The sequence below is a fragment of the Carya illinoinensis genome, chromosome 5 (genome assembly GCF_018687715.1).
Source record: "Carya illinoinensis cultivar Pawnee chromosome 5, C.illinoinensisPawnee_v1, whole genome shotgun sequence".
Taxonomy (NCBI): domain Eukaryota; kingdom Viridiplantae; phylum Streptophyta; class Magnoliopsida; order Fagales; family Juglandaceae; genus Carya; species Carya illinoinensis.
The window spans coordinates 8,445,287-8,467,842 of NC_056756.1; the positions used below are offsets into that span (position 1 = coordinate 8,445,287).

At 36.2% G+C, this 22,556-nt stretch overlaps 4 protein-coding genes and 1 non-coding gene across 6 annotated transcripts; 3 read left to right on the forward strand and 2 right to left on the reverse strand.

Moving 5' to 3' along the window:
* The first annotated feature begins 1,024 nt into the window (after nt 1–1,024).
* TRNAL-CAA lies at nt 1,025–1,108 on the forward strand. The gene has a single exon. It is a non-coding gene; the product is annotated as a tRNA-Leu (tRNA).
* Nucleotides 1,109–1,253: 145 nt separating this feature from the next.
* On the forward strand, nt 1,254–6,636 carry LOC122310769 (tRNA-dihydrouridine(47) synthase [NAD(P)(+)]-like). Its single transcript, XM_043124903.1, has 10 exons — nt 1,254–1,633; nt 1,931–2,047; nt 2,155–2,391; nt 3,315–3,564; nt 3,690–3,946; nt 4,461–4,733; nt 5,050–5,331; nt 5,442–5,562; nt 5,978–6,147; nt 6,241–6,636. Exons 1-10 carry the CDS (start codon nt 1,370–1,372, stop codon nt 6,337–6,339), a joined length of 2,070 nt encoding a protein of 689 aa, XP_042980837.1. The 5' UTR covers nt 1,254–1,369; the 3' UTR covers nt 6,340–6,636.
* A 683-nt stretch (nt 6,637–7,319) lies between these two features.
* Nucleotides 7,320–9,633, reverse strand: LOC122311146 (amidophosphoribosyltransferase, chloroplastic-like). Its single transcript, XM_043125569.1, has one exon. The coding sequence runs from the start codon at nt 9,470–9,472 to the stop codon at nt 7,730–7,732; it is 1,743 nt and encodes a 580-aa protein (XP_042981503.1). The 5' UTR covers nt 9,473–9,633; the 3' UTR covers nt 7,320–7,729.
* Nucleotides 9,634–14,315: 4,682 nt separating this feature from the next.
* On the forward strand, nt 14,316–15,350 carry LOC122310773. Its single transcript, XM_043124907.1, has 3 exons — nt 14,316–14,480; nt 14,597–14,662; nt 14,963–15,350. Exons 1-3 carry the CDS (start codon nt 14,433–14,435, stop codon nt 15,008–15,010), a joined length of 162 nt encoding a protein of 53 aa, XP_042980841.1. The 5' UTR covers nt 14,316–14,432; the 3' UTR covers nt 15,011–15,350.
* Nucleotides 15,351–19,421: 4,071 nt separating this feature from the next.
* Nucleotides 19,422–22,360, reverse strand: LOC122310772 (probable ribosome-binding factor A, chloroplastic). Of its 2 annotated transcripts, none has more exons than XR_006242673.1 (4): nt 21,957–22,359; nt 20,850–21,023; nt 20,190–20,390; nt 19,422–19,777 (listed from the first exon to the last, which is right to left on the reverse strand). XR_006242673.1 is itself a non-coding variant. In XM_043124906.1 (4 exons), the coding sequence occupies exons 1-3, from the start codon at nt 22,302–22,304 to the stop codon at nt 20,244–20,246; spliced, it is 669 nt and encodes a 222-aa protein (XP_042980840.1). In that variant the 5' UTR covers nt 22,305–22,360; the 3' UTR covers nt 19,422–19,777; nt 20,212–20,243. The 2 variants fall into 2 exon arrangements, 1 of the variants encoding a protein (XP_042980840.1); XM_043124906.1 differs by having other exon boundaries at nt 20,212–20,390; nt 21,957–22,360.
* Between the last annotated feature and the right edge of the window lie 196 nt (nt 22,361–22,556).

Consider the following 22,556-nt stretch of genomic DNA (forward strand, 5'->3'; position numbering starts at 1 on the left):
AATATTATTTTTGTTTTGAGATTTGAATAAGTTGAATTATTTATTATATTTTGAATGGAAATTTGAAAATTTTGTATTAATTAGATTAGAGGAGTTGAGATCACTTTTATATCCAAACTGGTCTTAAGGATGCAAATGTCACGTCTACTATTTGAAAAAAGTGAGTAAATATAATATCTAAATAACAAAAATTTATTTTTTTATGATGGGCTCCATTTTCTCAAAGCAAAAAGTTTATATGCAGTCGTTTTTTCATACTTTTTATGCATTCTACTAATGTAATTGATTGTGTCATTTTTTTTTAATATACAATAACTATTTTGGCCATTTGTTAGTACGCAAAAGTGATTTTATATAACATAATTATTTTTAAAGAGTGTACACAAAACTTGCATATCCCAAGATTTTAAATAACATTACACATAAAACATGTCACCACAATTTAACAACTAGAACTAGAAATTTGTGGTCTTAACTATAAACTCATGTCAGTATGCTGCCAAATATGAGTAAATATTTCTCTTCTATTTTTCGTTCTTCCGCTGCTCCGCATTTGGTCTGGGCCCTTGGCCTTCAACTTCAAACCGGGAACATAAAGCCAACTATTGCGACAAGTTGGTTAATGTAAAAAATTAGAGAAATAATATTTGTAGTCGTGGTTGTGAAAGTAGCGTGTAATCGCTTTAAAAAAAATGAATTAATATAGAATTTACATAAAAAAAAAATTATTTTTATAACTTTTTTTATTCATTTTGCACAACCGTTTACATTTCACTTATATGTGTCGACTGCATCTAGCAATTCTGAAAAAAAAATTACAAGAGGGTATTAAGTCTTTCGAGGAATGTAGTTTGAGAACCTACCGAATAAGATGAAAAAAAAAAAAAATTCACAACAGTATTAAAAAATACTTATTTAATCACAAAATTAAAAAAAAAAAATACAGGACACAAATTCGGATCTTAATGCACTGCTGAAATTGTCAATAGGTTATTATATATAACTAGGTAAAAACAAATAAACGGTCAGGATGGCCGAGTGGTCTAAGGCGCCAGACTCAAGTTCTGGTCCTCGAGAGAGGGCGTGGGTTCAAATCCCACTTCTGACATTTCTATTCTTTTTTATTTTTAATTTTAGAATATATACAACCCTTTTTCTCTATTATGTTTTTCTTCGCTCTTGGGTGATTTCAACTTACCTTGAAAATTGACAAAATAAAAAAAAAAATGTCAAAAATTAAAGGTCAGAAAAAAACCCTAATAAAAGCACACTCGAAGTAATCCTCAATTTTCAGCTCCCAGAACAGAATCACACTCACAAACACCACTCTACTACGCAGAAACTGTGCTCCGGATCCCCTCGTCCCAGCATGGACGAGTCTCCGGCGGAAACAGTCGTGGACCCGAAGCTCTCAGTTGACGATTCTCCATCGTTGAAATCGAACGGCTCACAACGTACCCCGGAAGAACTCGTGGCCAAAGCTATAGCTCCCGTGAAAAAGGAGTTCCTTCGTTCTCCGCCGCCCAGACCTTCCTCCTCTACAAATCATCAAAACCACGTTGTTTCGGAAACCAAGGTTGTTGCCGTCAAGGATAAGAAGTCGAAGCGCCAGCTCAAACGTGAACGCCGTCAGGTCCTCTATCTCTCTCGCTCTCTGATACATATTGACATATTGTGCATGATTTTGGAATTGATTGGGTGAATCTCGGTTCGGTAAGGTTCTGTTTGAGATAGTACCTGATGTTACTCGTCAAATTTGCGATTAGAATGCTTAAGAAACCGAGATACGTAGCAGCTGATATATGAGTATGCTTAGAGAGCACGCATTTCAGTTGTTGTTGTGAAAGAAGAAATGGAAAAAAAAAAAAAAAAAAAAAAAAGGAAATTGGATTGGTAACTGACCACAAAAGATGCTTCCGAACATTTGCAGGAACAAAAATCTGCGCGAAGTATCTGTCCTCTGATAGCAAAGACTGGAGATGTTAGTTCGTGTCCATATAATGATAAGTGTCGCTTCAGCCACGACTTACAAGGCTTTAAGGATCAGGTAGTGGAAAGTGGACTGAGAATTTTAGAACTTTGGAATTTCATTTGTATGTCGTCTCGAATATGTTATTTTAACCTTACGGCGGAGTTGTGTGTTATTGAATGCAGAAACCGGCTGATCTAGAGGGAGAATGTCCTTTCATGAATGCAGAAGGGCCGTGCCCCTATGGTTTGGCGTGTAGATTTTTTGGTACACATAAGGATGGTGTTCCTACTGAAACTTCAGATGCTCGGAAGAAATGCGCTGAGATCAATGGATTAAAAAAAGATGTTCAAAAACTCTTGTGGAAAAATAAAATGAGCTTCCCTAAGGCAGATGCTAAACTCAAAGCTCTTGGGCTCCTGGTACTGCTCTCTATCTATTTATATATCAATCTGTTATGTTTTTTTAGAAGTAAAAATTTATTAATATCAGTAGGCGTAACCAAGTACACTATATCAATCTGTTATGTTTATCTGCAATCATGTAATTTACGTCATAGAGTTATTTTGTTTCATTCACCAGTGATGTAATTCACTCGAAGAAGCTTATCTGCATTCTAAAACAGGTATATTCTTTCTGTTCTCCTTTCTTCTGACCTTCGGTCACCTTCCTATGATTTCCTCATTTGCTTATTTTCAGTTTCGTTTGGTAACATTTATCCATGGCGGTCTTTCTGCCTCTTGTATTTAGGCCTTGGAATGTAGATTTGTTGACAGGCTTGGGAGTCACTAAAAATGTCATGGACAAATAGAATCTTTCCACTGTATTCTTGTAGACATCTGCATAAAGCATTAGAATATGCTAAGAATATTTGTACATCATTCTCATCAATCCTAGGACTTCTGAACTTGACTGTGGTCAAATGGTCACTAACCATCAAGGCTATAAAAAGGACTGGTAGTGTGTCGTCGATCCAATTCATTCATGTAAGAAGCTTAAAGAGAGATGAATGGTCTATTTAAATGCTACTTGAAAGACAACATTTGTTTTCTTTGGTTGGGTTTACTTTTGTGAAAGCTTTTGCATTAATTTATTGAATTTGTTTTTGCTTACGATTCTTCCTTATTTTCAAATTTTCATTTGTTGACATGAAATTGATGGCAGGGATGAATGCATTAATTTAATGTGTTCCGTATTGAAACGATATGCTTATTAGTGTGAGAGCTTTGTGCTAATACTGTGAAGGTCAAAGGTTCTAGACCTGCATGGGTCAACCTTACCCGTTTTCATTATACTTGTTAGAAAATAAAGTGCTATACTTATACCTATTTTTATTGTGTCTCAGGGGAAGGCAAAGTCAAAAATGAAAATTCTAGAAGTTGAGAAGGATGATGGAACTGTTCCAAGTACTTGTCATGAGACCGATGAAAATGGCTGTAGTGAAGTTAACAATGAGTCAGATGCAAAATTAGATTCTGTTGATGTGCCCGAAGAGGATGGTGTGGATGGAACATTAGAAACTGATGAACAGCCCCCGAAGAAACAAAAATCTGTAGTTTATGAAAACTTCAGCTCCGCTGAAGCCAAAAATGGAGGTTTAGCTTTTATTCCAATTGTTGAATTGTTTATTTATTAAATAATTAATTTATTTTTTTTTATAATTTTTGGGAGATATCTAATGTTCTTCATTCAAGGCCACTTACTTAAATATGTGCAACAGATGTGATTTTCACAGAGAAAAATGTTGGTATAAGCTGTACACAAACTAAACCAGAAGATTGCACTGATATTATACCACCAGAAGCTGATAGGAGCCTGAAATTACACCCACGTGAAAAGAAGCTTATTGATTTTAGAGACAAGTTATATCTTGCACCTCTGACCACTGTTGGGAATCTGCCTTTCCGAAGGGTTTGTAAAGTGTTAGGGGCGGATGTAACGTGCGGTGAAATGGCAATGTGTACAAATCTCTTGCAGGTCCATATGTTGCTCTGTCTTCTGATTTTACTTGATCACTTATATCACAAAATGAAGCAAGTTTTCTCACCAAGGGTTCTTGCCCTTGACATTAATCTGGTTAACTTATTTCTTGCTAAATATTATGTTGAATATGAAAGCAAGTTTTAATTGGTGCTGGAAAGCATAATTTCTTTCTTTACCTGTTAAGGGTTGCTTAGATATATGCAGTTTTCCCATGCTACCATGATGCCTGGCTAATACATTTGTACTCAACATAGAATTCCAAATACAGGAAATCAGAACTGTTTTCTCTAACTTTTATGCTGATGGAATATGATATTATTTTAGTTTCATCTTAATGTTATCTTGGCATAGAAAATACTCCCTCTCTTGTCTCGCTCTTCCCCCACTTTGTTTGAGCTCTTCCTTTCTGTTTGGGATTTCGCTTGTCATGGCTTATGTATTACTCTATCCTTCATATTCAATATAACATTTTTTTTGCTGAATTTATGTTCTGGGTATATCGGTATAGGGTCAAGCTTCAGAATGGGCACTGTTGAGGAGACATTCTTCTGAAGACTTATTTGGCGTTCAGATATGTGGGGCATATCCAGACACTGTGGCACGCGCCATTGAACTTATTGATCAGGAATGTACAGTAGACTTTATTGATATAAACATGGGGTGCCCAATTGATATTGTAGTGGACAAGGGTGCTGGATCAGCTCTTCTTACAAAGCCCATGCGGATAAAAAACATTATTGACGCAGCTTCTGGCACAGTGGACAAACCTATAACTGTCAAGGTGCTTGTTTAAGATTCATGTAGATTTTTCTTGGGTGGGGACTAGAGTGCTCTTTATCACTTTCAGTTTTAGCATCTTCTAGATGGAAGACATTAATGTTATATTGAATGGTTTCATTTTATATAAATTTGGTCGTTTCTTTCTTCTTTGATTTTGGAAATATGACTGGTTGTGGTGGTCTATGCTTCCTTCTGCTTCCTGGAATTTTCTAAAAGGTTCCTCTGGTTCCGATGTCAACTTTTTTTTTTTTTTTAATTGCTTTTTTCCTCATCAAGCTCATGCAAGATCCATTATGCTTTTGCCTTGGTTACTCCAGGTAAGAACTGGTTTTTTTGAAGGGAAAAACCGCATTGACACGCTAATTACGGACATTGGCTACTGGGGAACTAGTGCAGTAACCATACATGGTCGATCACGACAGCAACGGTATAGCAAGCTTGCTAACTGGGACTACATATATCAGTGTGCTAGAAAGGCTCCTGATGATTTGCAAGTCCTGGGAAACGGGGATGTTTTCTCGTACTTAGACTGGAACATGCATAAGACTGAGTGTCCTGTGCTTGCTACATGCATGATTGCACGTGGAGCACTAATTAAGGTTTATGTTTTGGAGCTTTAGTTGGGTATTTGTTGATTGTGTTTTTTGTTTTGTTTCAAATTTTCAATGAAGTTTAAAGGTGTGAATATGACTCATGATGTCCTTTGCAGCCTTGGATATTTACCGAAATCAAGGAACAAAAGCATTGGGACATAAGTTCTGGGGAACGATTAACTATTTTGAAAGATTTTGTACGTTTTGGCCTTGAGCATTGGGGCTCTGACACGAAAGGTATATCTGATTTATTGAATTGACATGTCATACTTCTATCTTTAATTGTCGTTCAGTAATGTAACTGTGTCCCAGAAAGATTATTAAGTTGTTCTTAGAAGTACATCTTTCTGGTACCTGAAAGAGAGCACGAATCTGACTCCTCTACAAAGGTGAGAAACACGGTTGAGAGAGAAGCCTAGCAAATTATTTGTTACCGTCCTCGACATAATAGTCTTTCTCAATATAATTCTTAGTACTTTACCAACCGTTTAGCCTTTTTCTTTTGTTCTTTTTTTTTTTTTTTCTTTTATTCTTTTTTTTTTTTTTAAAAAAGTGGGCAATGCTGTCTTAACGCTTATGTAAAAAACCATGTGACAGGTCTGTTTTCTAAATTTTGTTTATTCTGGACTTTGTTATTCGGTCGTGTATGCAGGAGTGGAGACAACTAGGCGTTTTTTATTGGAATGGCTTAGCTATACGTGCCGGTATATACCTGTTGGTCTTTTAGATGTCGTCCCTCAACAACTGAACTGGCGCCCACCCACCTATATGGGACGTGATGACCTTGAGACACTAATGGCCTCAGATTCAGCAGCGGACTGGGTATGCAGTTTCTTTCTATGCCGACAGATTTATTGACCCACTAATCATCAAAAACGTACCAGTTTGCTTATTTATTTGATTTGATTTTTGCAGGTTCGGATATCTGAGATGTTACTCGGCAAGGTTCCAGATGGCTTCACGTTTGCACCGAAGCATAAATCTAATGCTTATGACCGAGCAGAAAATGGCTGATGCAATGGGAAAATTTGTTTGGTAGTTGTAGGCGCACGAAGTCTTCTGTTTGCTTCTCCACTAAACCCACAGGGAGCTTTCTTGGGTGCGTGGCAATGTTGGGTGCGTGAGCATTGTACCTTTGTTGTTGAAGTTGGTGCTATAGTATAAAGGCGATTTGTCAACTGACCACCTAAATTTTGAAGTGTTCATTGTTCATGCTACAATATTGTACCTTCGTCAGAAGACAGATAAAACATGGCAATTTTCTTGAGGTTGAAATATTGTTATTTAATTGTACTCTTATTTGTTTTTTTACCATTTGTTTTGGGTGCGCCTAGCATGCGGGTCAATTGGGGGTAGGAAAAATCTTGTTGCAAGAGTTTGTGCGATAATTTGTACATATTGATATATAAAACATATGTTTAATAAAATAATATGAATTGAAGATCGAAATAATTTTTATTAATCTTTATAAAATAAGAGAATTTTTTTTCTCAAATTGTTTTATATATATTCTTTTAAATAAAAAAAGATCATTTGTGTTCGAATTGGTGTACAAACTTGTGTGTACCTAGCCAAACTCGTTGGGGGTACGTTGCTCATGCTTCCAGGTAAAAAAGGGGAACTCATCTATTAAGCTTCAATTGTTTTTATCTAACCAATGATATCATGTTGCATGCTTTTGAAAGCGATCTCGGAACTGGTGGATGTCAATGGCTTATATGATAAGGGTTTGAGAATGAGCATCGGCCTATTATTAAATCGGGAATATCGACTGTATTAGTTAGCACGGATGTATGAAAGTTTCCTATAAAGTATCCATTATTCTTCTGGAACCCAACAAAATAACATGCATTTTGCCTCGATCGAATAGTGTACATGCAAAAACACGAGCCGTTCATGATTCATTCGTCCTTGCCCACAATGAGTAAGGAATCGAGCAATTGACTTGTGACAAAATGCTGAATAATCTATGTATGTAGCAAAAGAAAAAATAGTACCAGGAAGAACAAGAAACATTTTATTTTTTAAGTAAAACAAGAAATATAAAGTTAGAATTTTTAGATCATAGATCTCCATACACAAGATTTAACCTTGTCTAACCAAACCGTGTAAGGAGAATCTAGTAAGCTCATGGGCCATTGTCCCTCATCATGAAAGTAAAGTCCAAATAAATTTCAGATGCAAAACTGAATACAACTAACAAAATTTTATAAGCAATAACTTTGAAAATCCAAATTCATTCGAGAATGCACATAGTAAGTAGGGTTCACTTAAGACATCAGTCACTCGCCACATCCCAAATCTGAAAGCTGTAGATCCTGCTGTTGATCAGGGAAAAAAAAATGCATCTTTCCGGTGAAGCCGACATATTGCAAGCAACAAAACCATCAATCTACGATAGACATTAGGCACCACTAACCTCCAATTCCGTTTTTGGTTTTGCTTGAACCCAACCACCATCAATGGATTCTAAACTCCCGTTTATCCCATCATCGACAAAATCACCAACCCTTTTCACCTTTAACTCTCTAGGCTCAACAGGATACTTCCCAGAGAAGCAAGCATAACAATAATTGGGAGAATCATCACCCAACAACTTCTTCAAGCTATCAAATGGAAGAAAAGCGAGTGAATCTGACCCAATAAACTCCCTAATCTCCTCCACGCTCATCCTATTAGAAATCAACTCCTCCGAACTAGGTGTATCCACTCCATAATAGCAGGACCCGATAATTGGTGGGCTCGCAATCCTCATGTGGACTTCCTTAGCCCCAGCCTCCTTTATCAACCTAACGATCTTTGAAGAAGTTGTTCCCCTCACAATTGAGTCATCCACTACCACGACCCTCTTTCCCTCTAACACTGCTCGCACTGGTGACAACTTAAGCTTCACACCAAAGTCCCTAATCTTCTGTGACGGTTCAATGAAAGTCCTTCCAACATAGTGTGACCTTATCAATCCCTGCTGAAACGGTACCCCAGCTTTGGCAGCATAACCAAGTGCAGCCACTACTCCGGAATCCGGCACTGCTATCACAACATCACAATCAACTGGGGATTCGGTTGCAAGTATCTCCCCAAACCTACGGCGAGACTCATACACAGACTGCCCGAAAATCACCGAATTGGGCAAAGCAAAGTATATGTGCTCAAAGATACATTGTTTTGGTTGAGGATGAGGCATTAGGCAGAGTGATTGAATCCCACTTTTGTCCACCATCACAACTTCCCCAGGAAACACCTCCCTCTCATATGTGGCTTCAATCAAATCAAGTGCACAAGTTTCAGAGGCAAACACCACAGCGCCATTACTCCTTCTTCCCATAACCAAAGGCCTAAACCCAAAAGGGTCACGCACCGCAACCAGCTTATCCTGGGTCAAAAACACCATCGAATAAGCCCCCTCAAGCTTCTCACATGCATCCACAATCCTCATGACAAAGGGCCTTTCTTTTGAAATAGCAATTAGATGAAGCACAACCTCGGTATCGGAGCTAGTATTGAAAATTGAACCACTATCTTCGAGCTTAGCCCGAAGAGCACGATAATTCACCAAATTACCATTGTGGGCAACCCCAACAGAGCCAAACCTGTACCCTGCAACAAAGGGCTGCACGTTCTTGAGCATAGAAGAGCCCGCAGTCGAGTACCTGACGTGTCCGATAGCCGAATCTCCGGGCAACTGATCGAGTTTCGACTCGTTGAACACGTCGGAGACTAATCCCACCCCTGTAACCGATTGGAGCACGTTGTTTTGAACGGCAACGATGCCGGCACCTTCCTGGCCACGATGCTGGAGCGCGTGGAGAGCCAAGTAGCAGAGTCGAGAGGCCTCTGAGTCGCCAAATATGCCAACGACTCCGCACTCTTCGCGGGGTTTATCGTCATCATCAAAATCAATAGAATGATCATCTGGGCATTGTTTATTTGAGGGGAAAAATTCGGAGATAGGGTTTTTGGATGAGGCCCTGAGAGGGGTTCTGTGCGTGTCAGAGGAGGAGGGGTGGGAAAAGGAGGGTTTGCAAGGAAAAGAGGGTTTTGATTGGGCTTTGGAGGATAGAGCAAGATGGGTATAGGGTGTGTTCAGAGGTAGAGGAGTGGGTTTTGCTAGAGAGGAAGAGAAGGTTGATAGATTGGTGGCGGCCATGAGAAAGGGTGACAGAGCTTGAAGAACAAGGAACGGAGGAAGAGGGAGAGAGGGAGTGTTTGAACCGGTGGGAGGTTTTAACGTAATATATTCCTAGGTTTCCGGGGTTTGAGGAAATCAAAGAGTGATCGTGTTACACTCTGGTCCAGTTTCTTTCTCAATTCCTATACACGATTGGACTGTGGGATAACTTCCTATAACAAGTCGAAATTTCCCTTTTCTAAAATAAATTTAATATAAAGAGCATACTAACATTATGGTTAGATTAACCAAGCCATTATTCCATGGTATTTTTGGATTAACAATTATAAATATTAATAATCACTATCGAACTAAGTTATCATGTCATGATATGATCCAAACACGTCGTAGTGGAATATCATGACTCTTTTTAAAATATTATAATTTTGATTATTATTGATTCAAAAACTTTAAAGTTGTGGAATAATAATTTAATTAAACCTATAACTCATACAATCATAACATATACTTTACAATTGATTTGTTTTTAGTTTTTGAAGTCAAGTAGCTAGTAGAAATTGAAGGCCATGCGCTCTAATAGTTGTAATTACTCGATAAGAACAAGCCTCTTAGATCCATCCGAGGATCACTCAGTCTACACTTGTTTGCATTGCAGCCAACGTTTATGTGGTTTATCATTACAACCCGACAAAACATTTCCCCCTCAACACTATAGAATTAAGAGGTCGCAACAACTTTGATGGTGAGACCATCACCATGCCATCATAAATTTATAAGATGACTATTAGGGAACCTCAAAGTTAACATGAAAGGATAGAGTCAAGCAGTCAAAGATATTTTTTAAAGTTAGCAATGTTGTTTGGATAGCCGAGAAGACGTTGATAATTGGGTACTCATTCTAATGGATTTGGGTTAGGCACCCACTTTGAACCTCTACTAATATATTATATAGTCGATGTCAGCCCATGTTGCATGAATAGAAATAGTGTAAGAACTGGTCAAACACTATTTATATAAATCTCTACAATTGATGGGCGTTACCATAATCAAAAGGAAGGAGCCAAGATCATGAAAAACGTTCTCCATTCATCAAGGAAGCTTTTTTATGTAGTGTGGATTGACTTAAAAGCAATAAACGACATAGGGAAACAGTAGCAAATGCCTAGGGTGTAACCGGTCCAGTTCGGTCGGTCCAATTTTGAATAAAATCTAGGACCAAACTGGTATGTACTGTGATGTCCCCAAATTCCGTTTGGGATCGGACGGACATTTGAAGTGCTGACACATGTAACATAAGGTTACCTGTCCCCGTTCATGACATATAAGATACAATGTTCTTAAAATGTATTTAACATTATGCAATATTCACAGCGGATAATTTTTTTCTTTAGCAATATTATGCACCAAATTGAAAATATCCTAAATATAAAAACATACTTCATACATAAAAACTCATTGAACAGATCACAATACTAGTCCAAAATGGTTATGATCCAAAAAGTACTAGAGATGCAACTCCATTGTACAAGTAGTAATTTACGTTAACTACTATATTAACATTGACGTAGCACCGTCGTTTAGTCAACTGTGTCTAGTTGATCAGCTCCTGATTCTCCTTCAGGTTCTGTAACAAGATCTACCATTCGGGGGGAATGGTAGTTGGGACTACCAAAGTGAGATTTGATTACAAATCTCAGTAACTGAACAAAAAACTTCCATACAAGCTAATGATGCATGGATGACAGTAAAAGTATAAATGCATAATCAAATTCATAAGTAATTAAAGTATAACTTGGCATACAACATAACATAATTAGCATAATTTAAATTGAAACATGAACTGAACTTGACTTGACATGAACTTGATCTGAAACTTGACTTAACATGAAAAATACATACTCCACAGTTGATGTGGTCCCATATATTTTACGTGTAAATACATACTCCACAGTTGTTGTGGCCCTATGTATTCTACACAAATTTGACTTAACATGAAAAATACATACTCCACAGTTGTTGTGGCCCCATGTATTCTACGTGTAAATACATACTCCACAATTGTTGTGGCCCCATGTATTCTACACAAACTTGACTTAACATGAAAAATACATACTCCACAGTTGTTGTGGCCCCATATATTCTACATGTAAATACATACTCCACAGTTGTTGTGGTTTTATGTATTCTACGTGTCACAATTGCTGTGTCTCACGTAGTGTATGCGTCACAATTGCTGTGATCCCATACATAAGTAATCAAGATGAAACGTGACTGGAATACGAAATGACTGAAGCCCTGACGTAACATAACGTGACTTGAACATAACTTAAAATACATGACCAACTTGAGATAGAAACATTTCGTAACATGGCATAACATATAATAGACAACATATTTAACATGACATACTTGCAACAGTAAATATTACATGACTTGACATACATGTAATAGATGGTATACTTAGCATGACGTACTTGTAAGGTACAGTAATACATGACAGAATATATTATGTAACAGATAAAAATTGATGACAGAATAAATTTTGTATAATAGACAATTACGTGATAACTTGGTATGGCATGACATATATGATAACACACATACATACACTGTAGTTCCTTTACTTAGCACACATACACAGTAGACTGATAGTAAGTTAAAAACTAACTTACCTCGATCTCTGCATTTCTTATAAAACTTTAAGCGCGATCACGAGGAAAAAAGTTTCGAAATGGGCATGCAAAAGAACTCATAAAAGCTGTCCGAAAGAGAGTGTTTGATACTCTTTTAATGGAAAGTATAAATGAAAAATAATTTCGTGGGGAGAGATGGCTGGAGATACTTATGGATGAGATATGGAAGAGATGAGACTGGAGTGAGAGTTAAGTGTAGGACTCTCTTACCCGAAGTGAGAGTGGAGTGTATGACTCTCTTATCTAATAATATCTATAAAAATCAATTCAAAATATTTTTACCCAATAATATCCACGAAATTAGCTTAAAATATTTTTATCTAATAATATCCACAAAATTAGTTTAAGATATTTTTATCCAATAATATCTACAGTTTTGAACAGACGTTTTGTCCGAAAATATGAAAAAATGTTATTGCGCCATAAGACCTTAAATAACCCTCCGAGTCTAATGGCACAAACCATAATACATTTTGACACTTCTAATTATCTCCAATAATCAAAAACACACTTCTGATACTATAGTAAATAATAATACTAACTATGTAGTTAGACAAAAACTTATACGATTAATAGATTCGTGAAAACTTATGGGGTCTTCACGAGATTCCTAAAATTAATAGAAATTTTACAATTGAATTTCTAGCGGGCTATTACATGTACTAATTTTGTATTTTCAAAAATTAATTACGCACCGGTTATTCCTCTAAAGTGGTACGTTCGGTTTTACCGATTCGGTCCGGTTTTAATATATTAAGTATATTAGTATTATTAATGTAATTATTAAAAGAAATATATTAAAAATTTATTAGACAATAAAATGTATTTAATATATATTTTATATTTAAAACATATGATCAAATAAATATTCATGTTTAAAATTAAAATATTATATTATAAATTGTAATATATTATTTCATACATAATTATATATAATATATTATACATAATATTAAGAATTAATAAAATATATATAATATGTGAACCGGTCTGGTTCGGTGTTGGAAAACATAAAATCGATTCCGAACCGGATTTGACCGGTTTTCAAAATAAAATAAAAAATCAATTCCGAACCGAACCGGTCAAAAATCGGACCGAACTAACTGGTCCGGATCGATTTTTCGGTTTATTCTTACACCCCTGCATATGCCCCATTTTCACATTAAGATTTGACTCCATTTTAATGGTTTCCATGGCAGCAAGCCCTTAACATATCTTGTAACTTCAAATGCAATGGGCATATTCCCCAAATGTTCACGCCTTGATTGAATATCATGCTTTGGGACTTTGAAACAATACCAATCTTAAAAGTGCAGAGTCAGAAACAATGAGATTGTGAGAAAAATGAGAAGAAAATGTAACACAATGTACTAGAATAAATAAAAGGGCATAACTTTGTATATTTATAAACAATTGGGTAACATCTAAACTTCGTCTTTTCGTGGCAAAGTAATTATTTCACTGAGAAACTATGCAGGTCTAGAAAAGGACAAAATAGAGAAGAAAGTCGACAATCATAAGTTTACAAATAACACTGGAGATTATAGGATTTCTATCTTCAACTGCATCTATTTGTCACAACCATACGAATCCTTAGAATATAAATTTATATCCTTAAATTGCTATAAATTTCTATTTTGCATAAAAAAAATATATATTTCTTTAAATGTAAACAGAGTGTAAAGTATTCATTTTTTATAATATTAAAATATAATATATAAACAAAATATTTGTGTAGTCGCTTTTACGTACTTTTTGTGCAATCTATTAATGTGTTTAATTGTCTCTTTTTTAATATAAAATAATTATTTTAGCTAATCACATTAATGAAATGTCTAAGAATTATGTTGCAGAACTATTTTTTATTTATTTATTTTCAATTATATTAAATAATTGATTTGATATATTTTAAATAATCAACTACTTAAATTTTGAGAAATATGTAATGAAAAAGGAAAAAATGTAAAATTTCTGTCATTGGAAGTTGCAAATTGTATTTTTTTGGGGCAATTGTTAGATATACGTTAATTCATGATAAAAGAATGTTAAATATATTTTTTTTAAAATTTGCAAAAAAATTTATTTCGGTTGAAAATCAAGAAATTTATTTATTTTTTTAAAATTAATATAATGAATTTTATAAATAAAAATATAATTAGACGTAGCACAACTCCTTCGTAATTGTAGTGATTAGGTCTTCGCATTCACAAGCTCCTCCTCCTCCTTGTCTGTTCTCTGTCGCTGCTAGCACGCACAGATCCGAAGGAAATAATTACAAGTTTCCGATGGCGCCTCCTCCAGGACCCTATTCCGGAACCAGCACCCTCGCTTTGGTAATTCCATTTCTCTCTTTCTCACTTTTTGGTTTCCTACAAAATAGAGGAAAAGTCAGAACCTCAGATCTTGAATCTTTTGTAAATCTGTGGGTTTTTGGGATTTGGCTTGTTAGGTGGCTCGTGCTTCGGCCTTCTCTATTGGACTCGTTTACGGCAGCCTTAAACTCAAGTACCTCAAGGTACTTCCAATCTTTGCGTACTCATCTTTATGCAAAAACCCCTATTTCGATTGGATCAGTGCGAAGTGCGAACTCATGCTAAAATCCCAATCTCATTTACGTAAAATTTTTTATTTGTGCGGATTAGATTCTAGTCAGTAAATGTTAGATTTCCATCCGATAAGTGCGAATGTTGTATCTGTATCAAATGTTGCCAGTCTCAGTTCATATATTACCATTCCAATTTAATTTTGAAGCTAGCTTATACTCTGCTAAAACTTGTTTAAGGAAGTGTTTTTTTTTTTCCCTTTACACCTTCAGGCAAAGGCCCATTCTCAGAAGAAAGCTGAGGCAAAGGCTCATCACTGAAGGGAATAGGCATCCAGTAACGATGGAATTCAGGCATGTTTGCTGTTGGGAATAGAAATAATGCATGATGATGGACTGAACCATTTTTTCATCTTTTCTTAGAAACATTCTGGATTATGACACACAGATTATGGCTGCTTGAGTTTTCTATGAGCCATTGTTAACTTAGTTATCTGATATCTCTTAATATAGTCACCTTGGCAATCTTCACGTCATTTCAGTTTCTATTGCTTTGTGAAGCCCTAGGGAAATACTCAGATGATTACCATCTTCCCTATGTTTGAATAATTGTCATTTTTTGCTCCAAATCCCTATTGTATGGTTCTGGTAGCGTTCGATATACACTATTCTCTCTTCATAGTTCTCATTTCATTGATCTTCGGGATGAAAGTGATGTTATTCTTTGTTAATCTTTGGTTTCAACAGCTTATATTCTACAAGATTCAGAACAAACTTATAAATGATGTTCTTTTGGTGCCTCATCCTCTTTGTCCCATCAGACTTTATCCTGACATTGTAAAATGGGTAAAAAATAACTGCTTTTTTATTAGGTATACTTTCCCTTTGAAGTATTCCACCCCTTGCCTGTTTTTGGTCCAAAGATGAAATTCTTAATGATAGTTGGTTGTATTCTCTGATTTTTGCAATGATAGCTTTTTCCACAGCAGGATTAACTGCATTTTATATGTTTCGGATCTATTTACTTACGTTTGAGGGCTCTTTAAATGTTAATTTTCAAAATTACAGCGGTAAAACAAATAACTCGTTTTATTCAATATGTCTATGGGGAAAAGATAAAGAAGGGAAAAAAATAATTAAAAAATATTTTCGGTTATTATCTTTATTAACAATGAATAATAATGAAAGGATTTCTTTTTTGGGGAAGAAGACATATCCAATTGATACTAATATAAGAAAGATGACGCGACCCTTTATTACTATTGCTCATTTTGACATTAAGAACACTTTTTTGTATCCCCATGAATCGGATAGTACTATGCTATTTCCTATGCTTGTATTAGGTATATTTACTTTGTTCGTTGGAGCCATAGGAATTCCTATGAATCAACAAGGAATGGATTTTGATATATTATCAAAATTGTTAACTCCAGCTATAATATATCAAAATTCAAATAATTCTGTGGATTGGTATGAATTTGTGACAAATGCAAGTTTTTCATTGAGTATAGCTTATATCGGAATATTTATAGCGTCTTTTTTATATAAGTCTGTTTATTCATCTTTACAAAATTTGAACTTCCGAAATTCATTTCTTAAAAGTGTTCCCAATCGAATTCTTTGGGGAAAAATAATAAATGTGATATATGATTGGTCATATAATCGTGGTTAATAGATGTTTTTTATGCAATATCCTTAAATAACGGTATAAGAGGATTAGCTCAACTAACTGATTTTTTTGATAAACGAGTAATTGAAGGAACTACGAATGGAGTTGGTATTACAAGTTTTTTTGCCGGAGAGGGTATCAAATATATAGGTGGTGGCCGAATTTCTTCTTTTCTCTTATTGTATTTATTTTATGTATTCATTTTAATTTTTTAAATTATAAAATTTAAATAAAATTTAAAAGTAAGTTAATTTATATTAATTATATTTTATATTCAAAATAAGTTATATTATAATTATAATAAAAAATTTTCTCATCCTCTTTGTCCCATCAGACTTTATCCTGACATTGTAAAATGGGTAAAAAATAAAATCTTCATTTGGGTGTAGAATGTGTTGATTTCGTTCATTGGGTTTCTTGATTGAGATGTACTTGAGATTTTTTTTTTTTGTTTGTAAGAGAATTTTATTCCAAGTAAGTAGGCATAGCCCAAGTACACATGAAATATACAAGAGAATATACCCAAATACAAGCTATGACGGAACACTACTAAAACAGAACACGACTACAACAGACCATTACAAAAGTTCCCATCCCTTACAAGATTCTTCACCCAAAAACTTAAAGTGCTATAGAAAAACTCCCTAAGTTCCTTTCTTTGTATGGACTGCTTCCCTGGGGAAGATTTTTACCATTGACAACTTGAGGAAAAGGAGGATTATTATTGCAGAGTGGTGTTGCATGTGCAAAGGAGGGGGAGAGTCGGTAGACCATCTCCTTTTGCACTGTGATACAGCCGGAATCCTCTGGAATGAGGTATTCGTTCGACTAGATATGGTGTGGGTATTGCTGAAGATGGTAGAGGCAGCTTTGGCTAGTTGGCCAAACTTAAGCGGTAGGCAAGCAATCAGAGCAATTTGGAAGATGATCCCTCTATGCATTATGTGGTGCTTGTGGCAGGAGCACAATGAGCGGACATTCAAAAACTAGGAAAGATTGTTAGAGGTGCTAAAAGTTTTATTTTTCAAAACTCTTTGTAGTTGGGCCATAGCTGTGGATTTTAAAGGCATGACCCTTCATGATTTTCTTGTCTCTAATGTGCCTACCTAGTTAGGGCATCAGAGTTGTGTAACTGGCTTTGCCATTCTTTGATCAATATAATTTATTTATTTATCAAAAAAAAAAAAACTCCCCAAGTTCCCCCATAGAGCATTCACAATCTTCAAAACATCTTCCATTCCTCTCCAACCATAGGCACCAAAATAAACACAATGGAATCATCCTCTACTTCCCTCAATACCTTGCCAGCAAGCCAAGAAGTCCACCACATGCATAGGCATCACCCAAGCAAAACCTACCCTTGCAAAAATCTCATTCCACATCTTCGTTACCACTTCGCAATGAAGAAAGAGATGGTTAACAGATTCACCATCTTTCTTACTCACATAACACCAATAAACCAGCAGTATACCTCTCTTCCTCAAATTATCTGTGGTTTGAATTTTCCCAAGGAACACCAGCCAACAAAAGAAAGCAACTTTGCTAGGCACCTTGGCCCTCCAAATACATTTCCAGGGGTAGTTGTTAACACCCTGACTAGATAACACCTTGTAATAAGATTTCACAGAAAATCTGGAATTATTATTTTGCACCCATCAATCTTCATATCATATAATCTTCCAAAAAAATCAGATACTTCATCCACTTCCCAGTCCTGCACATCTCTGTTGAATTCCACAATCCAATGAAGCATGTTATTAGAGAACTGATAACAATCAGCCACTGCCATCCCCTTTATCTCTAGCAATCCTAAAAGGACTGGGAAATACGTACTTCAAAGCAGAAACCCCACACCAATTATCATGCCAAAAATAAAATTGTGTCCCATCTCCCACTATGAACTTTATGTTTTTGACAAAATCCCCCCATTCCAACCGAATGGACTTCCACAACCCCACCCCATGCACCACTTCTACTTCATTTGTACACCAATTTCCCCACAGCCTCCCATATTTAACATCCACAATTTGTCTCCATAATGCATTACTCTCATTTTGATATCTCCAAAACCATTTCCCAAATAAAGCTTTGTTGAAAATCTTTAAATTTCTCACACCCAACTCGCCACATGTAACCGTTTGACAAACTTTATTCCAACTCACCAAATGGAATTTTCTTTTCTCCCCATTACCATTACTTGAGAAAATGCCCATTATGTATTATGATGACTCATGTACATCATATTTTGTAATCGAAGAATTAAACTGTGCTGAACAGCCTGGAGTAATACATTTAATTGAGCACATTTCAATTGCTAAATGTTTTGAGTCACTTACTGTAGAGTAGATTAAAGTACAAAAACTGGGTTGAATGTTGGTGAGGTTCATTTTTTTATTTTTTATTTTTTATTTTTAAAAGAAAATGAATTCCATTCTTTGGAAACAGACGGACCACCAGCGTTTATCCAGCAATGCGCATTACTGGCTCTTCCCCTGCTCATAAAATGTGATTCTGGCGCTTGATTGATGATTCATGGGTTACTGTTGCATTTGCATGCCTGAAGGTGATTGATTAATAATACTATAGAAATTCTCCCCACTGAATTCTAATGGTCCCTGATCCTTACGACTCAACACGTGAGAAAATAAATATGGACAATTGAGAACTGTAACAAGAAATGTTGTTAGAAATCAATTAAGGACCCAGAAGGGATTCCTTCACTGGTGATGAATGGAACCATTTCAGTGAGCAGTCACTCAGCTATATGAATGAAGTTCAATTTCAACTGTGACTATCGTTTAGTTTATATATAGCAAATGCTTCCAAGATTCGGCTGCCTATCAGATTAACAGAAGGAGGCTCGCATTATCTCCTGTCCATCGTATAGAGACGAATACTGCTACTTGTTTCCACTTTTCGCATCCAAAAAAGCATGAAACAGCTGGGTGTTCTCAGCTGTTGAACGAATAAGAGCTCTTTTAAGTAAATGGGTAAAACCCAAACTTTCTGTACTCAATACCTTCGCGAAAGGAATGTGAACAGTAAGTGACTTGAAATCACAGGTACGCTGGAATGGTAGTTACATTTCTGCTCCCTTGAATGCAGTAGTGAACATATAAAGCGGACTTGGGTTTCGATGATAAATTGATAATTACAATTCACTCTGTGCCCATTCTCAACTTTTAGGTGCTCTAAACTTACTACATGGTAATGTAGTGCTTGCACTCATTGTAAAACAACTTTAATCAAAAAGATAATACAACACAAGAACCATTCTAGAAGAGCAGCAAGACAAAACTTTGAGTAACTTCACATGGAATGCCACGGTTGACGTCAAGTACTTCAGATCGGTTCAGATGGTGGGTAGCATGCAAAAACTTGCTTGTGTCTGGGTTAGCATTATGACTAAGGCCTTCACCCTGCATAAAATAGAGCAATATATAAATCTTATATTCCCCCTCGCACATAACCAGAGGTTTTGTGTGTGCATATCATGGCAGTATCACAACAATCCCAAAACGCCAAGTTTAATGCTGGTCATCAGAATACCAGTGACAAATGGCGCCATTCATACATCAGCCATCACCACAATATAATACCACTTTATGCATTTCGACGGCTTCATTATAGCCCCTCTCGGGGTGAGTGAAAACATTCTTGCCCTATTGAGGAGTTTGTCTCACAAACTATCACAAAATTGCTAGCAAAGCTAAAAGTTGTGAACTCAAACTTGGGGATGCATATTTGTACTTCGACAAATCGATGATGTAAAAATGAAAAACAGATCATAGAGAGATTCTGTTCACCCTGAAATCATGAAAATAAACCAACCTGTGAACATTAAGAGCCATACCCCTCCTTTCGGCAAGGTCTGTTGTCGAGCAGTCAGTTCACATATATAATGTCTTCATCAGGGTCATCGCCCTCCCAATGTCCGTCGTCTTGAGACACATTGGATGGATCGGACAGCTCTACATCTTGGCTCTCTTCATTATTTTTCTCATTCTTTATCTTGTCTAATATTGCAATTACCTGGAAAGAGTTAAACTCAATGGATCAGTATTTTATGAGACATTCATTAAGAGGACAAACCTACATGCTGCTAAAACTTATAGAATTAGAGGTCAGGATTTAATGAACATAGTCCACTAAAAAGTCATATTCTATGCCCATGCCTATGCCACCAAATGGGACTCGGGGGTCTGGGTAAGGATCCTAGCAGAAGTAAACTATAAACGTCTCTCAATCTTAATGTGGAAGCATAATCAAGGTTAAGTTTTGACCGTGTGAACCTTGATGCTAAAGGATTTCAATGAGACAAAATATCAGTCTCGGGCAGCTGATGACTTAAAATTGGAAGAAAACAGAAGAGGAAACTAAAAATGTGTATTCAGGATTATAGGAATTAGGAAGACAAACTTATATATATATATATATATGTATATATATATAAAAGGATTCTCGGGAAGACAAGGTCATTAAAAGATATACCCTGCTTCCTCTCTCTAATGACTCATCTTCTATAAATCGTATCTCAGGAGTCAGTCGCAACTTCATCCGCCTCCCCAACTCGCTTCTGACATACTTGGCTTTTGACTTCAAACCAGCAATGGCTACTTCCTTCCCTCTTTCATCGCCGAACACAGATACATACACTTTAACCACCTATAAAAATAGCAATCAACCGCCTCAATCATAAAGTTGTCACATCATGAGCAGCACAATCACCATTGCTCAAACATAAGAAAAATCAAATTACAGATGCATATACAGTAGGCAAAAATTAATCTATTTTTATTTTCCTTTTGTCATAAGAAAATAAAAATTATATGTGCACCACTCAAGAAGCAATATGCTTACTTCCAACTACATATAACATCGATGCAATACCCCTCAAGAAGCAATAAAGCACATCACCAACACAGAATGCCTATTATGCTGCTGAAGGATTAATCCTAACTATGCTAGAAGTTTGGCAATTTAGAAAAAATTACAGATGCCACAACCATCGTATCAATGAGCAACACATTCTTTCGTATATATTGACTGATTGTGTGTAGGGGAGAGGAAAGACTAGGATGTGTGTGCAAATCAGCTACGTACAACCGTTGTGTTATTATATCAATAGGAATGAATTGCCCTTTATGAATTACAACAAACAGGCAGCGCAACAAAAAATATCAATTAGGCAAGGTTATCATATTCATCACATTTCACATTGTCTTTCAATCCTTTTACGCTCAGTATATCACTTCCAAATCTCTGACTTCCCTTGGTTAATTCTATCCAATTAAGCAAAATATAACTCAAGTATCTACTTCTCGCCTCTCCTGTGAAACTGTCATCTCCTAATAGACCAAATGACTCTAATACACATTATGGGCTAAAAAGAAAATTCCAATACAAGCATTATTTAGGTTGTAGTAATAACGCATCAGGAGAGAAAAATTGTTTGTAGTACTTCCACAAATGCACACTTTCCTAGCAATAAAAATCATAAACTTACAATTCAATCGCAACCCAAAAAATCTTATAGCTCAAATCAAAGAATACCCGAAAAGCACATAAATAAATTAATAGCACAACCTATGTGAATACCTGCAAATCTCCGGAGACTTCAACATCGCTAATGGTGGTGAGGGAGGAAAGGTAGCGGTCGGCTCCTAAAGAAGCTTCTGGGAGAATAGCGTACTGCAAGACTGTGTCAGTGAGTAGCATATCGGAGAGCTCTCTTCGTATCTGCTTGGCCACCATCTTCACTCTCCTTGGATTCGCCATGCACCGAATGGTGGAGCCAGTCTTGGGCCGCAAAGAGAGAAAGCCTGTTGGCCGTGCCGATAAAAACCAGGCCGTTGGACTCTTCTGGGTGCACAAGGGCGGATGGCGGTGATGGGATAAGGGTGGAGTGAGCGGTTGGGGGTGGGGATGGAATAGCACGGATGGCATCGCTGCAGTGAATCCTAGCTCCTCCGTTTCCTTCGTTTTTTTGGTCCGACTCTAATAATTAGTATTATTATTACATATGTACACCATTGTAAAGAAATTCATATTGGGCCCAGTAGGCCTTTCACTGATCCAAAGGGATTTTGTAAACCTGAAGTCTCGTTTGAACCCGTTTTGGGCTGGCAACCTAATCTGGCCCGTTTGTCTGTGAGTAATATAGATATAAATAATTATTTTTTGAATATATAATATAAA